The following is a 16018-nucleotide window of genomic DNA, read 5'->3' as shown; positions in this document are numbered from 1 at the left end:
TTGGTATTGGCACTGACTCAAACGACCTCTCTTCTTAAGGAACCCCACGTGTCAATCCTAATAGCCAAGAATGCTTTGAGACCTGGGGACCGTCATCGCCTGAACGAGGTCAAGATGGACGACCTATTCGACAACATCATGCATTCTACCATAGAGAGTGTACTCTACGCATACATGGCCAAAGAGCATAATAAAGCTCTGATGCTAGAGTTCAGGGCCCAGGAGACTGACAAAGGACTCCTGCAAGAGGAATGGTTGAGGCTGAAGGCTCGGATTGATAAGGTGGAGGGCACGATGAAGGAGACTCTAGAGTCGGTAGACAAGCTCCAGGCGAACCTGGATGGGGCCAACGCCTCCAAGATTGCCCTTGAGAATCAGGTGAAGAGTGTTGAGGATTAAGTGGCTACTCTCAAATGCCAAGTCCAGGAGCTGTAGTCTCAATCAGAGAAGGCTCGGGCCACCACTGATAAAGTGGCTGAACTGGAAGCTGAGCTTCAGGAGATGGTGGCCTGGGGTGGAAAGATATTCATACAAGGTCAAGACTCTGTCAAGAAGGAGCTTATTAGGGGATTTCTTATAGAGGACTTCTCCTGGATCGACGACATTTTCCCGAACGATGAGGACGAGAACAAGGATGGGCAGGACAAGGAAGGGAAAATCGAAGACAATTCTTTTGACCCGACTTCTACTGTAATAGTAATAGATTAACCTGTATTAGGAGTTCGAAGGGAGGAAACTAATAACGATCCTCCTGTCTCGTAATTTTTTATTTTTATATTTAATGAGAAATCTTTCCTTCTATACTCTTTGTCATTATTATTGCTAAGTGTTTATATGCTCAGTACTCGACCATAAACCCTCGTTCGACTATAGCCAAATAAAACTTAAATAATTTCTAAAAAATTATTAAAGGGTTAACACTTGGCCAAAAAGGAACTTGGTAATTATTGCCTTTGCCTAAAAATGACTAAAACAGGCTTGCTAACCTAACATAACACTCAGTCACTGTTCTCACTATTGGCTATAAAATAAATAACTTGGAAATTTTGAATAACAGGACTAATACCCGAACGTATGGCTTGGTGGATACCCGCCTTGTGGCCTACGCATGAAATGCCTTAGAGAAATTATAAGATGGGACTATTATCCAGACATGTGGCCTGGTGACAGTCGCCCACCTTATGGTCTAAGCATGAAATGCCTATAGAGACTTTTGTGAAATGGGACTAACACCCAGTCGCATGGCCTGGCAAACCTACCTTGTGGCCTGAGCTAAAATGTCTTAGAAACTTTTTGTGAAATGGGACTAACACCCGGTTGTGTGGGCTAGCAGATGCCCTCCTTGTGGCTTGGGTATAAAATGCCTTAGAAACTTTTTGTGAAATAGGACAAACACCTAATTGCATGGTGTGGCGGATGCTTGCCTTATGGCCTTGACATAAAATGCCTTAGGTAGCAAGACTAACATTCGGTCATGGGCCTGGCGGATATCAGTCTTATGGCCTTGGCATAAAATGTCTTAGCTAGTGAGACTAACACTTGGTCATAGGCCTGGCGGATACTCCCATGTGGCCTTGGTATAAAATGCCTTAGGTAGCGGGACTAACACCCGGTCATGGGTCTAGCAGATACCCATCTTGTGGCCTTTGCATAAAATGTTTTAGTTAGCGGAACTAACACCCGATCATGTGCCTAGCGGATATCTACCTTGTGGCTCGCTTGGCGGTTACCTGCCTTGTGTCATTTTTATTGTCTCTACGCTTTCTTCCATCCAATATTTTTTATTTAAATACCAAAAAAGTTTAAAGAATACATCATAGTTTATTTATGATATTTCCATAAAATACAAACATTCTTTCAAGAATAATTTAAAACACTCGGTCATCTAATTTGTCCAATTTCAAAACTCGGGGTTTGACTTAGGAGCTAAATATATGTGTTATTTTACCTCTACAGACCCTTATTGCCACTCGGTCCTCCTGCAATTACATGAATAACCCCTACGGGTTCATTTTCATCAGGATAAACTGGTGCTTTTACCTCAAGTTCTGACCTCTTTTCTTTTTTATCTTTTATAATAAACTTTCAGAGCATGTCGTCTCTTATCAGTCTCTCAATTTCATCTCTTAGCTACCGGCACTCTTCTGTAATGTGCCCATGATCCCCATAAAATCGGCAATACTTCATTTTGTCTCACATGCCTGATTTGTCCAGGTTAAGCTTGACGGGCCATTTGATCTTTTCCATTTTTCATGATCCATAAATATGCGTGTTCATGAGTCATTTAATAGGTTATAGTTTCTAAACTTACCTCGGTCATTCCTACTGTGTAACACTGGATAACTCTTTTCACTTTTGTAATTTTGCTTATCTGATTTCTGAGTCTTATTTTAACTCGTCCTCTTATCTTTTCTCAGTGCTTAGACTTCATCATCCAGTCTGATGTACTTCTGGACTTTGTCTATTAGCTATTAGAACATAGCAGCTGAGTTCTTGATTAGGGAATCATAAACTTGATGTTATGTGTTCCTTTTTTCTACGCTTCACATACTATCTCATGATTTAATTCTTTCACCTGTATTGCTTCTGCATTAAACCATGAGATAAAACTCCTTAAAGACTCGCCCTCTTCTTAGCGGATCTTTCGCAAATCAGAGGAGAGCTTTTTAGGAGGTATAACATAACAAATTGTGTAAAGTTCTGAATTGAACTTGGGTTCAGATGTTGGTACCATTTCTGAGCCAAACCTGTGAGTATTGACGGAAATACTCAACACAACACAAAATCATTGAAGTTGCATTGTTGTCCTAAAGATCGCCAAGTGACTCTTGGAATCTGCTATTCCATCGTATTTGTCTACATTTGAGAGTTTGAACTTGGCAAGAAAAGTTATTGTTAAGATATCTTCTGACAAAGTCGAGGCATCGTCCGACGACTCCTCTTCCTCCAGCTTGGCCTTCCCTTTGGAGTGTGTTTGAATTGCCTCTGTCTGAGTCATTTGGGTGTCGACAGAAGCTTCCTCCCTTATCTTGGGAGCCATGAAGGAGGCTTCCTCTCGAGCTTTATACTGCTCGAGAGTGGCCTATAGCCTTTTTATATACTGAAATATCTACTCATTATTTAGATTGCTCAAATCAGCCTCATTGACCATTGATTGAGTGTTTTGTCCACTATCAGTAGTTAAGAAAATGATAACGCTCTTGTTGGCAGTAGCTTAATAACAACTCGTGAGTTATCAGTCATTCAAAATATGAAATAGAAAAAGTTTCCTTTTAAGAGAAAAATGAATGAGAGACCAGTTTCTAATCTAATTGAAAAAAAAGAATTCAATGCGATAATTTCAGCAATGAAACTAAATGATATAGTTGAAATGAAACTGTGCTTACGATTGATCAATATGCACAAAAAAAAAAGTAATTAATCTCTGTAGTAACCATTCCAATAAACTAAAAAAAAAAAGTCACTTTATTAGCAAAATAGGACTTTTTCCTCATACACTATTAATAAATATTGATGTTGCATTGAATAATCAATTAAAAATAATTTTTAATTAAAATAAATTATATTTTAATACTTAAAATGTTATTTTATTATATTAAATTTAATAAACAGCAAGATTAATCCATTAATATAAAAACTTACGATGATTACAATATTTAGACCTGAGAAAATAAAGATTAATTTTAATCAAACGAATTATTTTATTAATTAAATATAATTTTAAGAATTAAATTTAAAATGTAAATTTTACTAAATATCAAGGAGTATTTAATTGCATTAGAAAAAAAATTTTCACTTGCTAATGGCCAAATTAAAGTCCAGAACCACATTTAAAAATTTTGAGCCACAACGTAGTTTTTTATAACTATCCTCCCCCCCAAACCCACCACACAAACCCCACCCCCCCCCCCCCCAAAAAAAAAAAAAAAAAAAAACTACTGTTCACTGTTAAGATCAATTTGACATAATTCCAGCTAAAATTTAAAGTTGGAACTAGAAATACCAAAATCAAGTTCTGATAAAAAAAAAAAATGCAAAACGACGGTCTATAATGTGCTTTTAGACCCCATGAGTTTACCCTTCAAATTAAGGACCTTACCTAAAAACCAGAACAATTATACTCATGGTCTCTTTTTGGTAACAGAGAAGCCAAGTCCATTTAGCATATACAAGTTCATTCTATCATCGGAATTAACTGCGCAACTTTTACGATCCTGATTGGTTCTTACAAAATTTTTATTGTCCAATCATCTGCAATTCGGACCATAGGTTTGCGGACGGTTACAATAGAAGCCAAAGCTCTATGTGCACCAGCTTGAAGCCTAAGTGGCCCAAGTTCAATTTCGACCTTCTGATTTGCTTGTTCAATTACAGCAGTCTTCGGCCCTGGAGACAAACCTAGCAGCATAATTCTTTCAATGACACATTTCGAAGAAAATTGAGATTTTGCATTTTTGGGAGCCAAGTTCACAGAAGTAAGCTTGCCATCTGAGAACATGAAGCCACGATGGATATATGCTCCTTGCACAAAATCAAAACTTTCACCATCATCAATGTATAGTTCACCTTCAGCTTTTTGAGAACTGTTTAGAGCTATCACCTGCACACAAGTTAAAATCAATGGCTGCTCATTCTATGAACAAAAGTAAGTTGGTCAAATACATGAGACATAGCTAAAGTTGAGTAAAGTTTAGTTAAACTCCAGGTACAATCCTTTCATGACCCATATTAAATTAGTATTGAGTTCACACAGCAGTTATAATAAATTCCATAATCAAAAGCAGTTTCGTATTTTGAAGAGAGGAAGAACTTTGCTAAGTTTATCTGTAGCCAAGTTTGAAAGACATGTTTAGCCATAGGGAAGAGATCAAGTATGATAAAGTTTCGTCACCTATGCATCCTTTTGAAGCTAGCCTGTGAATAATATAAACATTGCTACATTTGATATAAGAGTAAAAAGCAGTGAGAATATGAAGCAATCAATTGAACCAAGGTAGCCTCAGCAACAAAATTCATGCACGTCAAAGGGGAAAAATTAGAGGCTAAAAGCATTGGATTTTGAGGCACAATTTTCACCCACCATCTCTACATTCAGTACTAACAATAACAACCTCAAACCTTAACTATTAAGGTAAAACCTCCTGAAAATAATTTTATAAATATTAAAGCCATTTTTACTCTGATGAGATCTTACGCGAGAAGAGTGGACAATCATGCTTGCATTTTATTATCAAAATAAAATAAAATAAAACCTTCATGTCAGCTTAATTTTCTCAGCTCACCCTGTCTCGGCTCCCTTCCCCAACTCTCTATCTCTCTCTCTCTCTTCACATTTGCCATGGCCACCTACCTCTCAAAATCAAAAACCCCAAGCTCACATTCACCAGAACCTAAAGACAAGCCAGAACCAAAACAAAACGCACTAACAATTCTGCCACATACGCATTGGACTATGCAGAAGTAAATTGCCCTTTTTAATATAAATTAGGGTAGAATTATATTTTGTAAAATTAGGCTGAAATTTATGGAGTAGCCTTATGAGTAAATAATGTTCTCTCCTTTCCTGTTGCAAATTCGATAGTTTATGTATGCCCTCTGCCTATGGGAGGAATACAATCTTTTCAATTCATCTTCATCTGTTTTTCTTCCCCTATTTCTCCTTCCTTCTTCCTTTCTTCTTCCTTCTATTTCTACATGTACATGATATCAGAGCTTTAAGATCTGATCTCCTTCCTCAAAATTTTTTCCCTTCTCTGTTCCTGAGAAACAGGACTACAGATTCCAGTTGAATGTCTTCTGGAAGGCAGTTGACCAATAGCCTCACAGGTAGCCAATTGGCCTTCCCTCTTAGAACCGTCATAACAAACAACTAACTCGCCATTACAGTTACCCAGCCTTCGGTACACATGTCACAGCAGAAGAATCCTCCACTGAGCCTTTCTAACCCAAAACAACACCAGATATCTCACCAGAAGTATATGGAGAACACACCAGAGCATAAGCATCCTCCACTGACCCTTTCTAACAGGAAACAACACCAGAAACCTCACCAGAAATACAAGAAGATCTCCGAAGTAAGCAACTTTAAAGTATAGATCCTAAATAATGGAAAAACATAGCAGACACCAAAAGTAGCTTAAAATGCACTCATGTAATTGGCTTTACTGTTCAGAATGGAACTTGGAAGAGGGCATCCTGTAGATTGCTTTCAGCAATCCCACTTGTGCCTTTGATGATACGAATTGTGATAGTTTTTAAAGGTGCACCCAAGGTAAAAGGTACATGATGTGCTGAACCTAGTGCTTCTGCTGAAGAAAGACTGGCAACCTCTGAGACACACTCTCCTTATGGGCCTATGTGTAAAACGCCATCAAATTGACATCTACCTATCTCCACCTTGGGCAAGCACTTTCAACAGAAAAAGACACTGAAACCCAAAAACTTTGGTTTTTGGCACAACAGAAAGTCACCATATCTGGAAGTGCAAATATTTGCCAGAATCTGGTTGGAGTTAGACCACCACAACCAATACTTCTATTTTCAACATTCAGCCACCTTAAAAAACCATCTCCCATAACAAGATGGTTTATTCTCATTATCTCTCCCACCTTCCATTACCTACTCAAATACGCTCTCAACTAAAAGTTTTGTCTAGAATGCAAATCAAACATAAAGACGTGACATACAAAAAATTATGTTTTATCCTAATCTGTCAACTTTATAGTCCGACCTTATTCATTTCTTTTTTTTATCTTTCCTTTTTTGTTGTTCTTTACATATATAGTGCAAACTCCTGCAACGTATGCCAATTGCTAGTCCCCACCAGGTTCCTCCTCTGTTAATTTGTAACTATGCAAATCCCAAATTGTGAAACAAGTCAACTAATGCTAGAGCTATGAATAGCAAATTCATGACAAAACGAAGAGGTGAAATACCAATAGCAAACATGCTATGAAGTTTTCAAGTAATAACTGTTATGCCTCCAAGGCAAGAACTTGTTATTAGGGCAAGACCCTTTGTGTCTGAATATATGAATGCCTCAACCAATGTTGTATGTGCAGTTGAAACCAATATCTGCCTAAAAGTATTAGATGTAAATTACATACCAGAGTGTAAGGATCATTCACCATCTGCGTGGAGCTTCGACGAAACCGGTCTTTCCTTGGTATGATAGTCCCAGCCCTTTGAAAAGCAGGAACACTCTCCTCTGAAACCTCCAGCTTGTGGGTTCTACCTCCCTTAAATGCAGTTCCAGTTCTCAAGTCATACCAAGATTCATTCCCAGGCAAGTAGACAGAAGCATGTTTAGCTTGCTGGTGGGAAACAAAAAATTAGCATTTCAGTTAAAGAGAATAAGAGGAGAAAAGATAATGGAAAAATTGTTAAAATAGAATAAGCAAAACAAAAGGTTATTGTAGCACCTCAGCATAGATCCCTTGAACCAAAAGACTGCTTCCAACCATGAAAGCTTCATCATTGCTGAAAGTAGCTTCATCAGAAGGGAATTCCATCCACAAAGGGCGCATAAGAGGAATACCGCTAAGGTTTGCTTCTCTGAATAATGTGTAGAAATATGGAAGCAACATGTAACGAACATGTATGGCCTCTCTGATAAGCTCTGTATTTCGCTCCCTGAAATCATTTAAAAACATTCATTTCCAATACTCAACAGCAAAACCTAGAAAGTGAATTGGAAGTGAAGGCATTTACAAGCGGAATCAAAATTCATCTGGTTTTAAGTTACCACTAAACTATGTATTTTGAAATACAGAGGTTAAATGTTCCAGAAGAAGAAGCAGCCTCATTTCTCTCAGAATCATAAGTATAATCTTCTGGCTTAGGTGATGGTAAACACAAGGTTGCTCGTATGCGTGCTATTAAGCCTTAAATTATAGTGCCAAAAAATCTTAAATTACAAGGCATTGGTTATACATGCGGATTGATTGAGACCTAAACTATAAGGTCCATAGAACTTCTATAACTTATGTTTGCTAAATTTCAACTAAAAGCCCATTCTTTTTAAATAATATTATATTTTAAAGTTTAATTAAAAAATAATAGTATATTGTGAAAAATAATATGTTTTTGGAAATTTATTTATGACAAACTCAAGCCAGACCAACAAAATCTCTAGCATGAGAGACACCACATCTATCATGAAAAAGCCACTGGACGTTGAAGCAGCTCGTGGACCCAACCTAATAGAAGAAGCAAATTCACCAACTGATCTGCACTAGAGTTCACCTCATGGTAAACATGACAAATCCTTCCACACCACAGAAAAGGGGAGAAATTGACCAAAAAAAAATCTCTAATATGTATTAAAAGAAGTGCAAAGGAGGGGGAAAATGGGAGTAACAAAAAATCAATGGTTGAATTTGACAACTTAACCTCTATTTTCATTGACTAAAAAATAATATCATAATTTATTATTATTTTAAAAATTTTAAAATTAATTGGTTAAATTGATTTTCTGTTTAAATATTTTACTTAAAAATTCAAATTTAATTGTTTATGTAATTTTATAGTTTCTATAATTTAAAATTCTTAGTCCTACTTATATCTAAATTCTATTTACTTTAAATGGAAATTTATAACATGACAATTAAAATTGTAAGATCAAGTTATTTTTGTTCAGAATCGTCACTTCATTTTTTTTTAAATAAATTATTAATTTTATTTTTTTAAAGGACTAAAAATTAAATAAATCAATAGACTTCAATAAAGTTTAATAAATAAAATTCTAATAAGAAATATGAATTCTAATAGAATTTTAGAGAACTAATGCAATAAAAATTTTAGAAATATTCCTTTTTTTTTCTTCTTAATTAAATATAATCTTTCAATTACTATTAATTGAATTTAACAGTACTAAGTATAGCTTACAAAGTTGAATAGCCATTTTTTCTTGGTGATCACGTTGTATTTTTTTTCTATGATAGAAGGGAAAAAGTAATTGTATGTGTACAATTTTTTTATTAGAGAAATGATATTAGACTATATATATAATTTCTCGTTTGCATGTGATCACAAAATAGAAACTAAATTTTAATAAAGGTGTGGATCTAATTATCAAAAAATATTAATTTAATGATACTAAAGTCGCCCTTAAGGCTATAAAAACTAAAATTTAATATGATTGATTTGCAATTTATCAAATTTGCAAAATACACATAAATATATCCAATGTTTCTTCCGGGGGAGGTTTTATTATAAGTATATCGAAACCGATGCTTTCATACATACATGGCAATTAGTATCTCTTAATAATGCAACTTGATAATCCATTTTCAATTATGGTTTTCAAATTAGATACAACCAATTCAATAATAAAAAATTTTTTAGCAAGAATTTCTCTTTCTGAATCTTATTTAGTAAATGTAAATACATTAGCTCAATGACAATAGAGTTGTTTCTAAAATTATGAAGTCTTGAAGTTAAGACCTTATTGCAATTAATTATATTAAATAATATATATTTTAATTAAACCCCACCTCATAATCCTTCACCTTTCCACAGGCCACAACATATATGTATAATCTATTATTTATATAAAAGTGATAAGACTTTTTTATCACTTTTAACTTTTATTAGTTAATTAACATGAAAATTTTTCTAAAATTGTATATAACAAAAACTAAATTACGAATGGACAGTATAAATGTGTAATGGACGTACAAAAAATGTTAAGGAGAAACACGCACAGGCTAGTATAAAAAAGGTGCATAAAGCACAAGCTCTAGCTGAATAATTAACCAACTAGAAGAGTACAAGATACATACCCAAATAGCCACGGTTCTCTTCTTTTAGTGTCTTGATGTGCATGAGCTCGAAAAAAAGGATAGAAAGCACCAAGTTGATACCAGCGAACTAGTAACTCAGGCTCTGGATTCCCAAAGAAGCCACCAACATCTGCCCCTGTAAGGGAAGGGAACAAGAAAAAGATCAGCTATGACCATCTAGGAAAAGAGGAATCCAAAATTGAGTATCAAAACAACGAAAGCACACTTACCAGAGAACGACATTCCAGTTAGACCAAGTGTTAGAATCATTGGAACTGAAACCCTCAAATGATCCCAATCTGCCATGTTGTCTCCAGTCCAAACAGCTCCATACCTTTGACTTCCAGCAAAAAATGCTCTTGACAAAACAAAGGGCCTATCCTTCCCATCTCCACGCTTTAAAAGCCCATCTGATGTTGCCATGTGGAAGTAGTAGCCATAGGAATTGTGCATCTCCCTGTGTTCTATGCCTCCATAATGCAAAGCATCTCTTGGCATTGTTACCTGGTCACAGCAGATAGTAAGTTTGAGACCCGTTCACTTTCTGGATTTGAAACTTCAACAGTCCATATCAGAAAAAAAAAAAAAAGAAGGTAAATTAAAATCACCCCTAAGGTTGGACATGACATTCACTCAAGTCTTTTTTTAAAATCTTGTACCATAAATTCCTGAAATTTAAAACCGTTTGCACTTCAGTCCTTCAATTAGCCAATTGATAACAGATGCATTAAAAATATAATTACTATAGGCTCCCAGCTTTTAAATGGAATATCATTTTAGTCCTTAACATTCAGAGCATTACACTCATTACAGGATACAGAATTTAAATGTGTAAGGAACATTAGTATTTCTCAAACATGAGAGACTCAATTGTTTTTCTGTCCAATAACATAAAGACTTCAATTCTTATTAGATAGCTCCATAACCAGATGGTCAACATAACATTATCGAAAAGATCAGAGCAAGCAAATTTCAATTTCAGGAAACATATAATAAAGTTGAAAACACATAAGAACAAAACTTAAATCCTCAATACCTTAGGGGTGTTTTGGAATTTTCCCCAGAAAGCAATAAACTAATAAGTATTTGCTAAAACCAAATGAAAGTGTCACACCAAAGATGTTCAAACCAAATTTCTAGTTGTAATGGAGATGACGATTAGAAGTCAAATCCAAAATCTCCAACAAGAAACAAACATCACCTAGAGCTCGTATGAGGTCCCACTAAGATTTTGATAGGCAAGAGATGAAAGAGAGAAATTCCCTTTAACAATGAAACTTTCAAAGAAATTTGTTAGACAAGTAATAAAACAGGGAAATTGGCAACCGAATAATGGAAAAAGGGGGAAAAAAACGTTTTTGACAATTCCAACCACTTATCAATGCATAAATTGCAACAACCAATACCGGTGTTTGGTTCAGTCACAGCCTTCACTAGCATTAAATACAAAATTCAATGTCTGATTTTGAGGCGACAGCAGATGGCCTCTGAACTTAGCAAATTTTCAGCCAACTAAGCATAAGAAGAACCACTTTCTTGTGATTTTTCAGCTTCACCTCCATGATGTAAAAGTGGGCTAACTACAATGTTACTTGCAAACTCTCTAAATCATAGATATTGTAATTGCATTAACTTTTAGCAAGTTCATGCTTGCCCAGTCAATTGTACTGAGCAGCTAGCTAAATCCACATCTGCAATCACTTGTGATCTAGACATAAAATATTGGAGTGTCTACTTCAACTATTCAAGTAGCATTGGTAGGTAAAACCTCAAGAACAAAGGAAAAGAATTTAGTATGGTATTTATACAACAATTCTTAGCACTTGCTAATCCTAATATTACCAGAAAGCAGAGAATCTGCCTTCTCTTTTGTAGTAAAGAGCATCATTTTAAAGAAACGCCAAAGTCTTCTTAAACAATCCAGTTATGTAGCCTCTTGTAGCTTTTGCTTTGCCATTTGCGCTTCATGCCCTCATCATCCCACCACCGAACCTCTTTCTAAAGCGAATCATTGCCTTTCCACTTGCCTAGTAACTTCCAAAACCATCTCATTTATCTTATCTGCAGCTCACAACACATAGTATTTGCTTCTATGTCCAAATCCCATGTTCCATTGATAATTTTATAAATGAGCCACATTAGTAACGGTTGCAAAAATATTTGTTTGATGTGTGCGTCTCAGTTCTCTAGACTACCACCACCTTCTAATCCCCAATGCATATTACAAATCTAAAATCAAGCCTGAAATCAAACTAATGAATATACAATGTCCACAAATATCTGTATATATTTGGTTTCCTATAACACCATATAAGAGGCTCATTTATAAAATTAAAAAAAAAAAAAAGAAAGAAAGAAAGAAAGAAAGGAAAAGATATTGCAAAAAGAATTGTTTCCTTTATGTGCTTGTTAATGAATTAGTATAAAGAATTAACATGGAGTCAATTCCCTCACTTTTGCACTCTTTTGTTGCTTCTGTTCTTCCCTATACTTGTTATTCTCTCAACTAGGTTTTCCCCTCTTCTTTGTTGCGCAAAACTTTCCTAAATTACAAAAGATATCTGCATGGTTCAATCTATAAAAGGAAGCCACATAATGCATTCTAGGATAAAGGTGTGCAACATTGCTTTAAGAAATTAAAAATAGTAGGCAATGATAAGCTCAAGGAGAGCCAATCATATGAAAGGAATCAAATTCACAAGTTATAGGTATTTGTTAGGAAGGCTGTGGAAACAAAAGCCTCAAAATGAATGGCTCTTCCTGCTAAGCTAATAAACAAATCTAGAACCAGAAGTATTTCTTGTAAGCATAGAATCCAACTAAGGACAAGGCTACCATCTTTAACAATCTTAACAATGGACTATTGTGGAGATAAATAGCAAGCAACTGTCTTATAGAAGAGTCATAGGGGAAACAGCATAAAGAATGGGAAAAAAAAAAAAAGAAAACACAACGACAATAAAGATAATTATGGAGCATACCTCAGGGCCATTAAAAACAGAAGGCTCGTTCATATCATTCCAAATATACAATGAAGGTGTTGAACCCTTATAATCCTTGTATGAGAACTTGTCACCCCACCAAGATCTGATCTCTGGATTCAACATGTCCAAGTAGGAAGATGAACCAGGCCAGCACCACCCATCATAATCATTGCCACTTGCATCCTTCACATAGTACCCCTTCTCTGTAGCTTGTTTGTGCAGCTGAAAGGACCCATCCCGCTTAACATGAGGGTCCACAATAGTAACCATGTGCCTCCCCTTGACTGCCAGTTTCCTCTGCATATCCTCTGGATGTGGAAACAACATGGGATCCCATGTGAAGTACCTTTTACCATCTGTGTGCTCAATATCAAGCCACAAAACATCATAAGGAATATCATGCTCATCAAATTTCAAATCCACGTTCTCAACATCCTCCTCATCCCTGTAATTCCACCTACATTGATGATAAGCAGTTGCAAATAATTGTGGCATTGAAGGCTTTCCAGTTACACTGGTGTATTGGCTCACCACGTCCTTGGGGCCTGGACCCACAAAGAAGAAGGTATCCACAATCCCAGCCTCACTCATCCAAAGGGTATCAATTCTGTTCTGCCCAGAAGGCAGTGAAATCCCAGACTCTGCGTCCCACCCATCTCCTAAAACATCAATCTGCATTTCAGCCGCATTCAACCAGAAAAAACCAGAGCTTTTTCCAGTCTTACCATGCGCAAACATGAAAGGGATCGAACCATAGAGGCCAAAGGGCGAGTCATGCAAGTACTCATAAACATCCAAATTAAACAATCTGTAAGGTTCAGAAAACTCGACTCCAGGACCTCTGGTGGGCCTCAAGGCGAGACTAGTGGCGTGCTCCGGTATCCCGGACACGAAATCAGCACCATAAAAGGACACATCAAAGCTAATGGATTGGGGACCGTAGGGCCTCGAGTCTGTATGAACCCTAAATTTCTCCTCCCAGTCATCCCCTTCCTTTTTAGGCCCCAATTGCTCAAAATAGAACAATTGATGAGAATTCAAGGAAACCACGCGGCGATCATTGGATTCGTTCTCGCGGATGTAAACTTCGAATGGATCATGCCGAAGAACAGCCTCATAGCCGTGTGATAAGTAAACGATTGAGGAGGGACTAGAATCCCCGTCTATTGTTTTTGTTGAAACCCTCTGGAGCCAAAGCTTCTTCTTCTCGAATTCTGGGATGATTACATCAGGAACTTGGAAGCGTCTTTTGGGAGGTTCCAGGGAGATATCCTCATCGATTTTGAGACGCATGACGCCATCTTGATAGATCGAGAGTGTAAGGATCAAAGGTTTGATTTGATCTTCTTGACCTTGACCTGGTTCAGGTAGGGTTTTGGGAAGAAGCCTGGCGGTAAGGTCACCGTCGGAGATGGCTACGTCATGGGCGATAAGTGAACATTCACCGGACTTCCGGGAGCGGGCGCGTTTGCAGAAGGGGGTTTGGTTGCAATTTCGGAACTCGTCTTTTTTCCAGGACAGTACAGTTTGGGGGGCGAGAAGTAGCAGTAGAAGAAGAAGAAAAAGAGAATGGAGTGTCATCTGGAACTTCATTTCAATGGGGGAACAAAAGCCCTAGAAATGGATCGTCTCAGCAGTGCTGTATCTCTATTCTCTACTAAACACTGGACTCATCAGCTGGAGCCTAGAGAGAATGGGAAACTCAAGTCCGATAAAACGGGCTGTCGTCTCTACTCTTTCCACCGAAAATGAATTAACAAAACAAATTCCATCCATCACGGAAAATGGAGAGGAAAATAAATTGGAAAGTCATTTATTGCGCGTTGCAGCTTTAAAATGCTTGCTATTATAAAATAAATAATAAATAATAATTTTTGAATTTTTTTAATAATTACTATTAAATTTTTATATTTTTAAAAAAAATATTAATTTATTTTTAATTTAAAATCACTCAATTAAAATATTTTTATATTTTATAAAATTAAACTTCTTAATATTTCTATAAAAAAAAATCATTAGTCAATCTATTTTAAACTTGATTAAAGGAGTAAACAATATAAATATTTAAAATTATGAAATTAAATAATACATATAATTTAAATTTTATAAATAATTTAAATTAATAAACCATTTTTTAATAAAAAGATTAAAAAGTTAAATTTTGTAAAATATATATATAAAGATATATTGATTGAATGATTTTGAAATAAATACAAATTAATTAATTTTATAAAAACTCATAAACTTAATAATAATTTACCATTTATTTTTTATAATAATTTATTTTAATAGTGAAATAGTTTTTTATTATTTTTATTTCTCTTTTATTATTTTTCCAACCATCCAAACAAAGGGAGGAAAATAAATTTTTATACCTTTTTATTTTTCCTCCGTTTTGTTTTTCATTTAAAAAGTTTCCAAACATAAGTGTTAGTATCATATACGGCCATGGTAAAAGCATTTTTAAACTTTGCCGCAATACTAATTGGGATTCGAAAGCATTTAATTTTAAAATTTATTTATCTATATATGTAAAGCAGGTTAATTTTCTCTTAATATTGACATGTGGCATTTTATTGAAACATAGTATTATCAAGTGTCATCTACTTTGTGCCATATCTTATTTTTTATAAGAAATTTTTTTATTTTAAATAACATTTATATTACATTTAATTCTTTTACTATTATTATCATTTATGTTTTAATTTTTTGTTTAAATTATTATTTTTAATAACTAACTCTCAAAATTAATATTATAGAAATTAGATTGATGACATAAATGGACAGAACTGTGCTTTGATTGATTAGACCTGTAAAAAAGAGAATGTAATGTGATGATTGGCTAGCCTTGTAAGGAAGAGAATGTAACGTGATGGTGGTGGGTACCACAGTAGCCACTCCGACGCTCAAGTTAGTATATTGAAAAATACAGAGAATACAATGAGTTGCTTAGAACTTGAGTGGTGTAAGAGAACATCATACATTTGTCTCTGTTATCCTTTCCCTTTTATACTATAGGAAAGTGGATAAATATGGCATTTTTCGATAATCCAGCAATGATGTGACCGGTTGCTTGATAAAAGATACCGCCAACTGATCGGTTAGTAATCCCACATTTACAGGCGTAATGGGAGTACGCTGGATTGTTCCTATTTAGTGGTAACTTTATACTGAGACTCATCCCATCCAAGGGAGGGCGAGTCTTAGTGACGAACCAGGTGTTTAGGATGTCCGAGTCTTTCTTTCATCGAA

General features: G+C 35.5%; 1 protein-coding gene across 1 annotated transcript; it reads right to left on the bottom strand.

The window, feature by feature from the left end:
- Nucleotides 1-4002: 4002 nt before the first annotated feature.
- Nucleotides 4003-14531, bottom strand: LOC110629207 (probable glucan 1,3-alpha-glucosidase). The gene is made up of 6 exons (XM_021776122.2): nt 12764-14531; nt 10013-10286; nt 9783-9918; nt 7422-7632; nt 7107-7313; nt 4003-4600 (listed from the first exon to the last, which is right to left on the bottom strand). The coding sequence occupies exons 1-6, from the start codon at nt 14357-14359 to the stop codon at nt 4226-4228; spliced, it is 2799 nt and encodes a 932-aa protein (XP_021631814.2). The 5' UTR covers nt 14360-14531; the 3' UTR covers nt 4003-4225.
- Between the last annotated feature and the right edge of the window lie 1487 nt (nt 14532-16018).

The sequence above is a fragment of the Manihot esculenta genome, chromosome 13 (assembly GCF_001659605.2).
Source record: "Manihot esculenta cultivar AM560-2 chromosome 13, M.esculenta_v8, whole genome shotgun sequence".
Lineage (NCBI taxonomy): Eukaryota > Viridiplantae > Streptophyta > Magnoliopsida > Malpighiales > Euphorbiaceae > Manihot > Manihot esculenta.
Note: the sequence above shows the minus strand (reverse complement) of the source record. Positions and strands in the feature narration are given on the sequence as shown.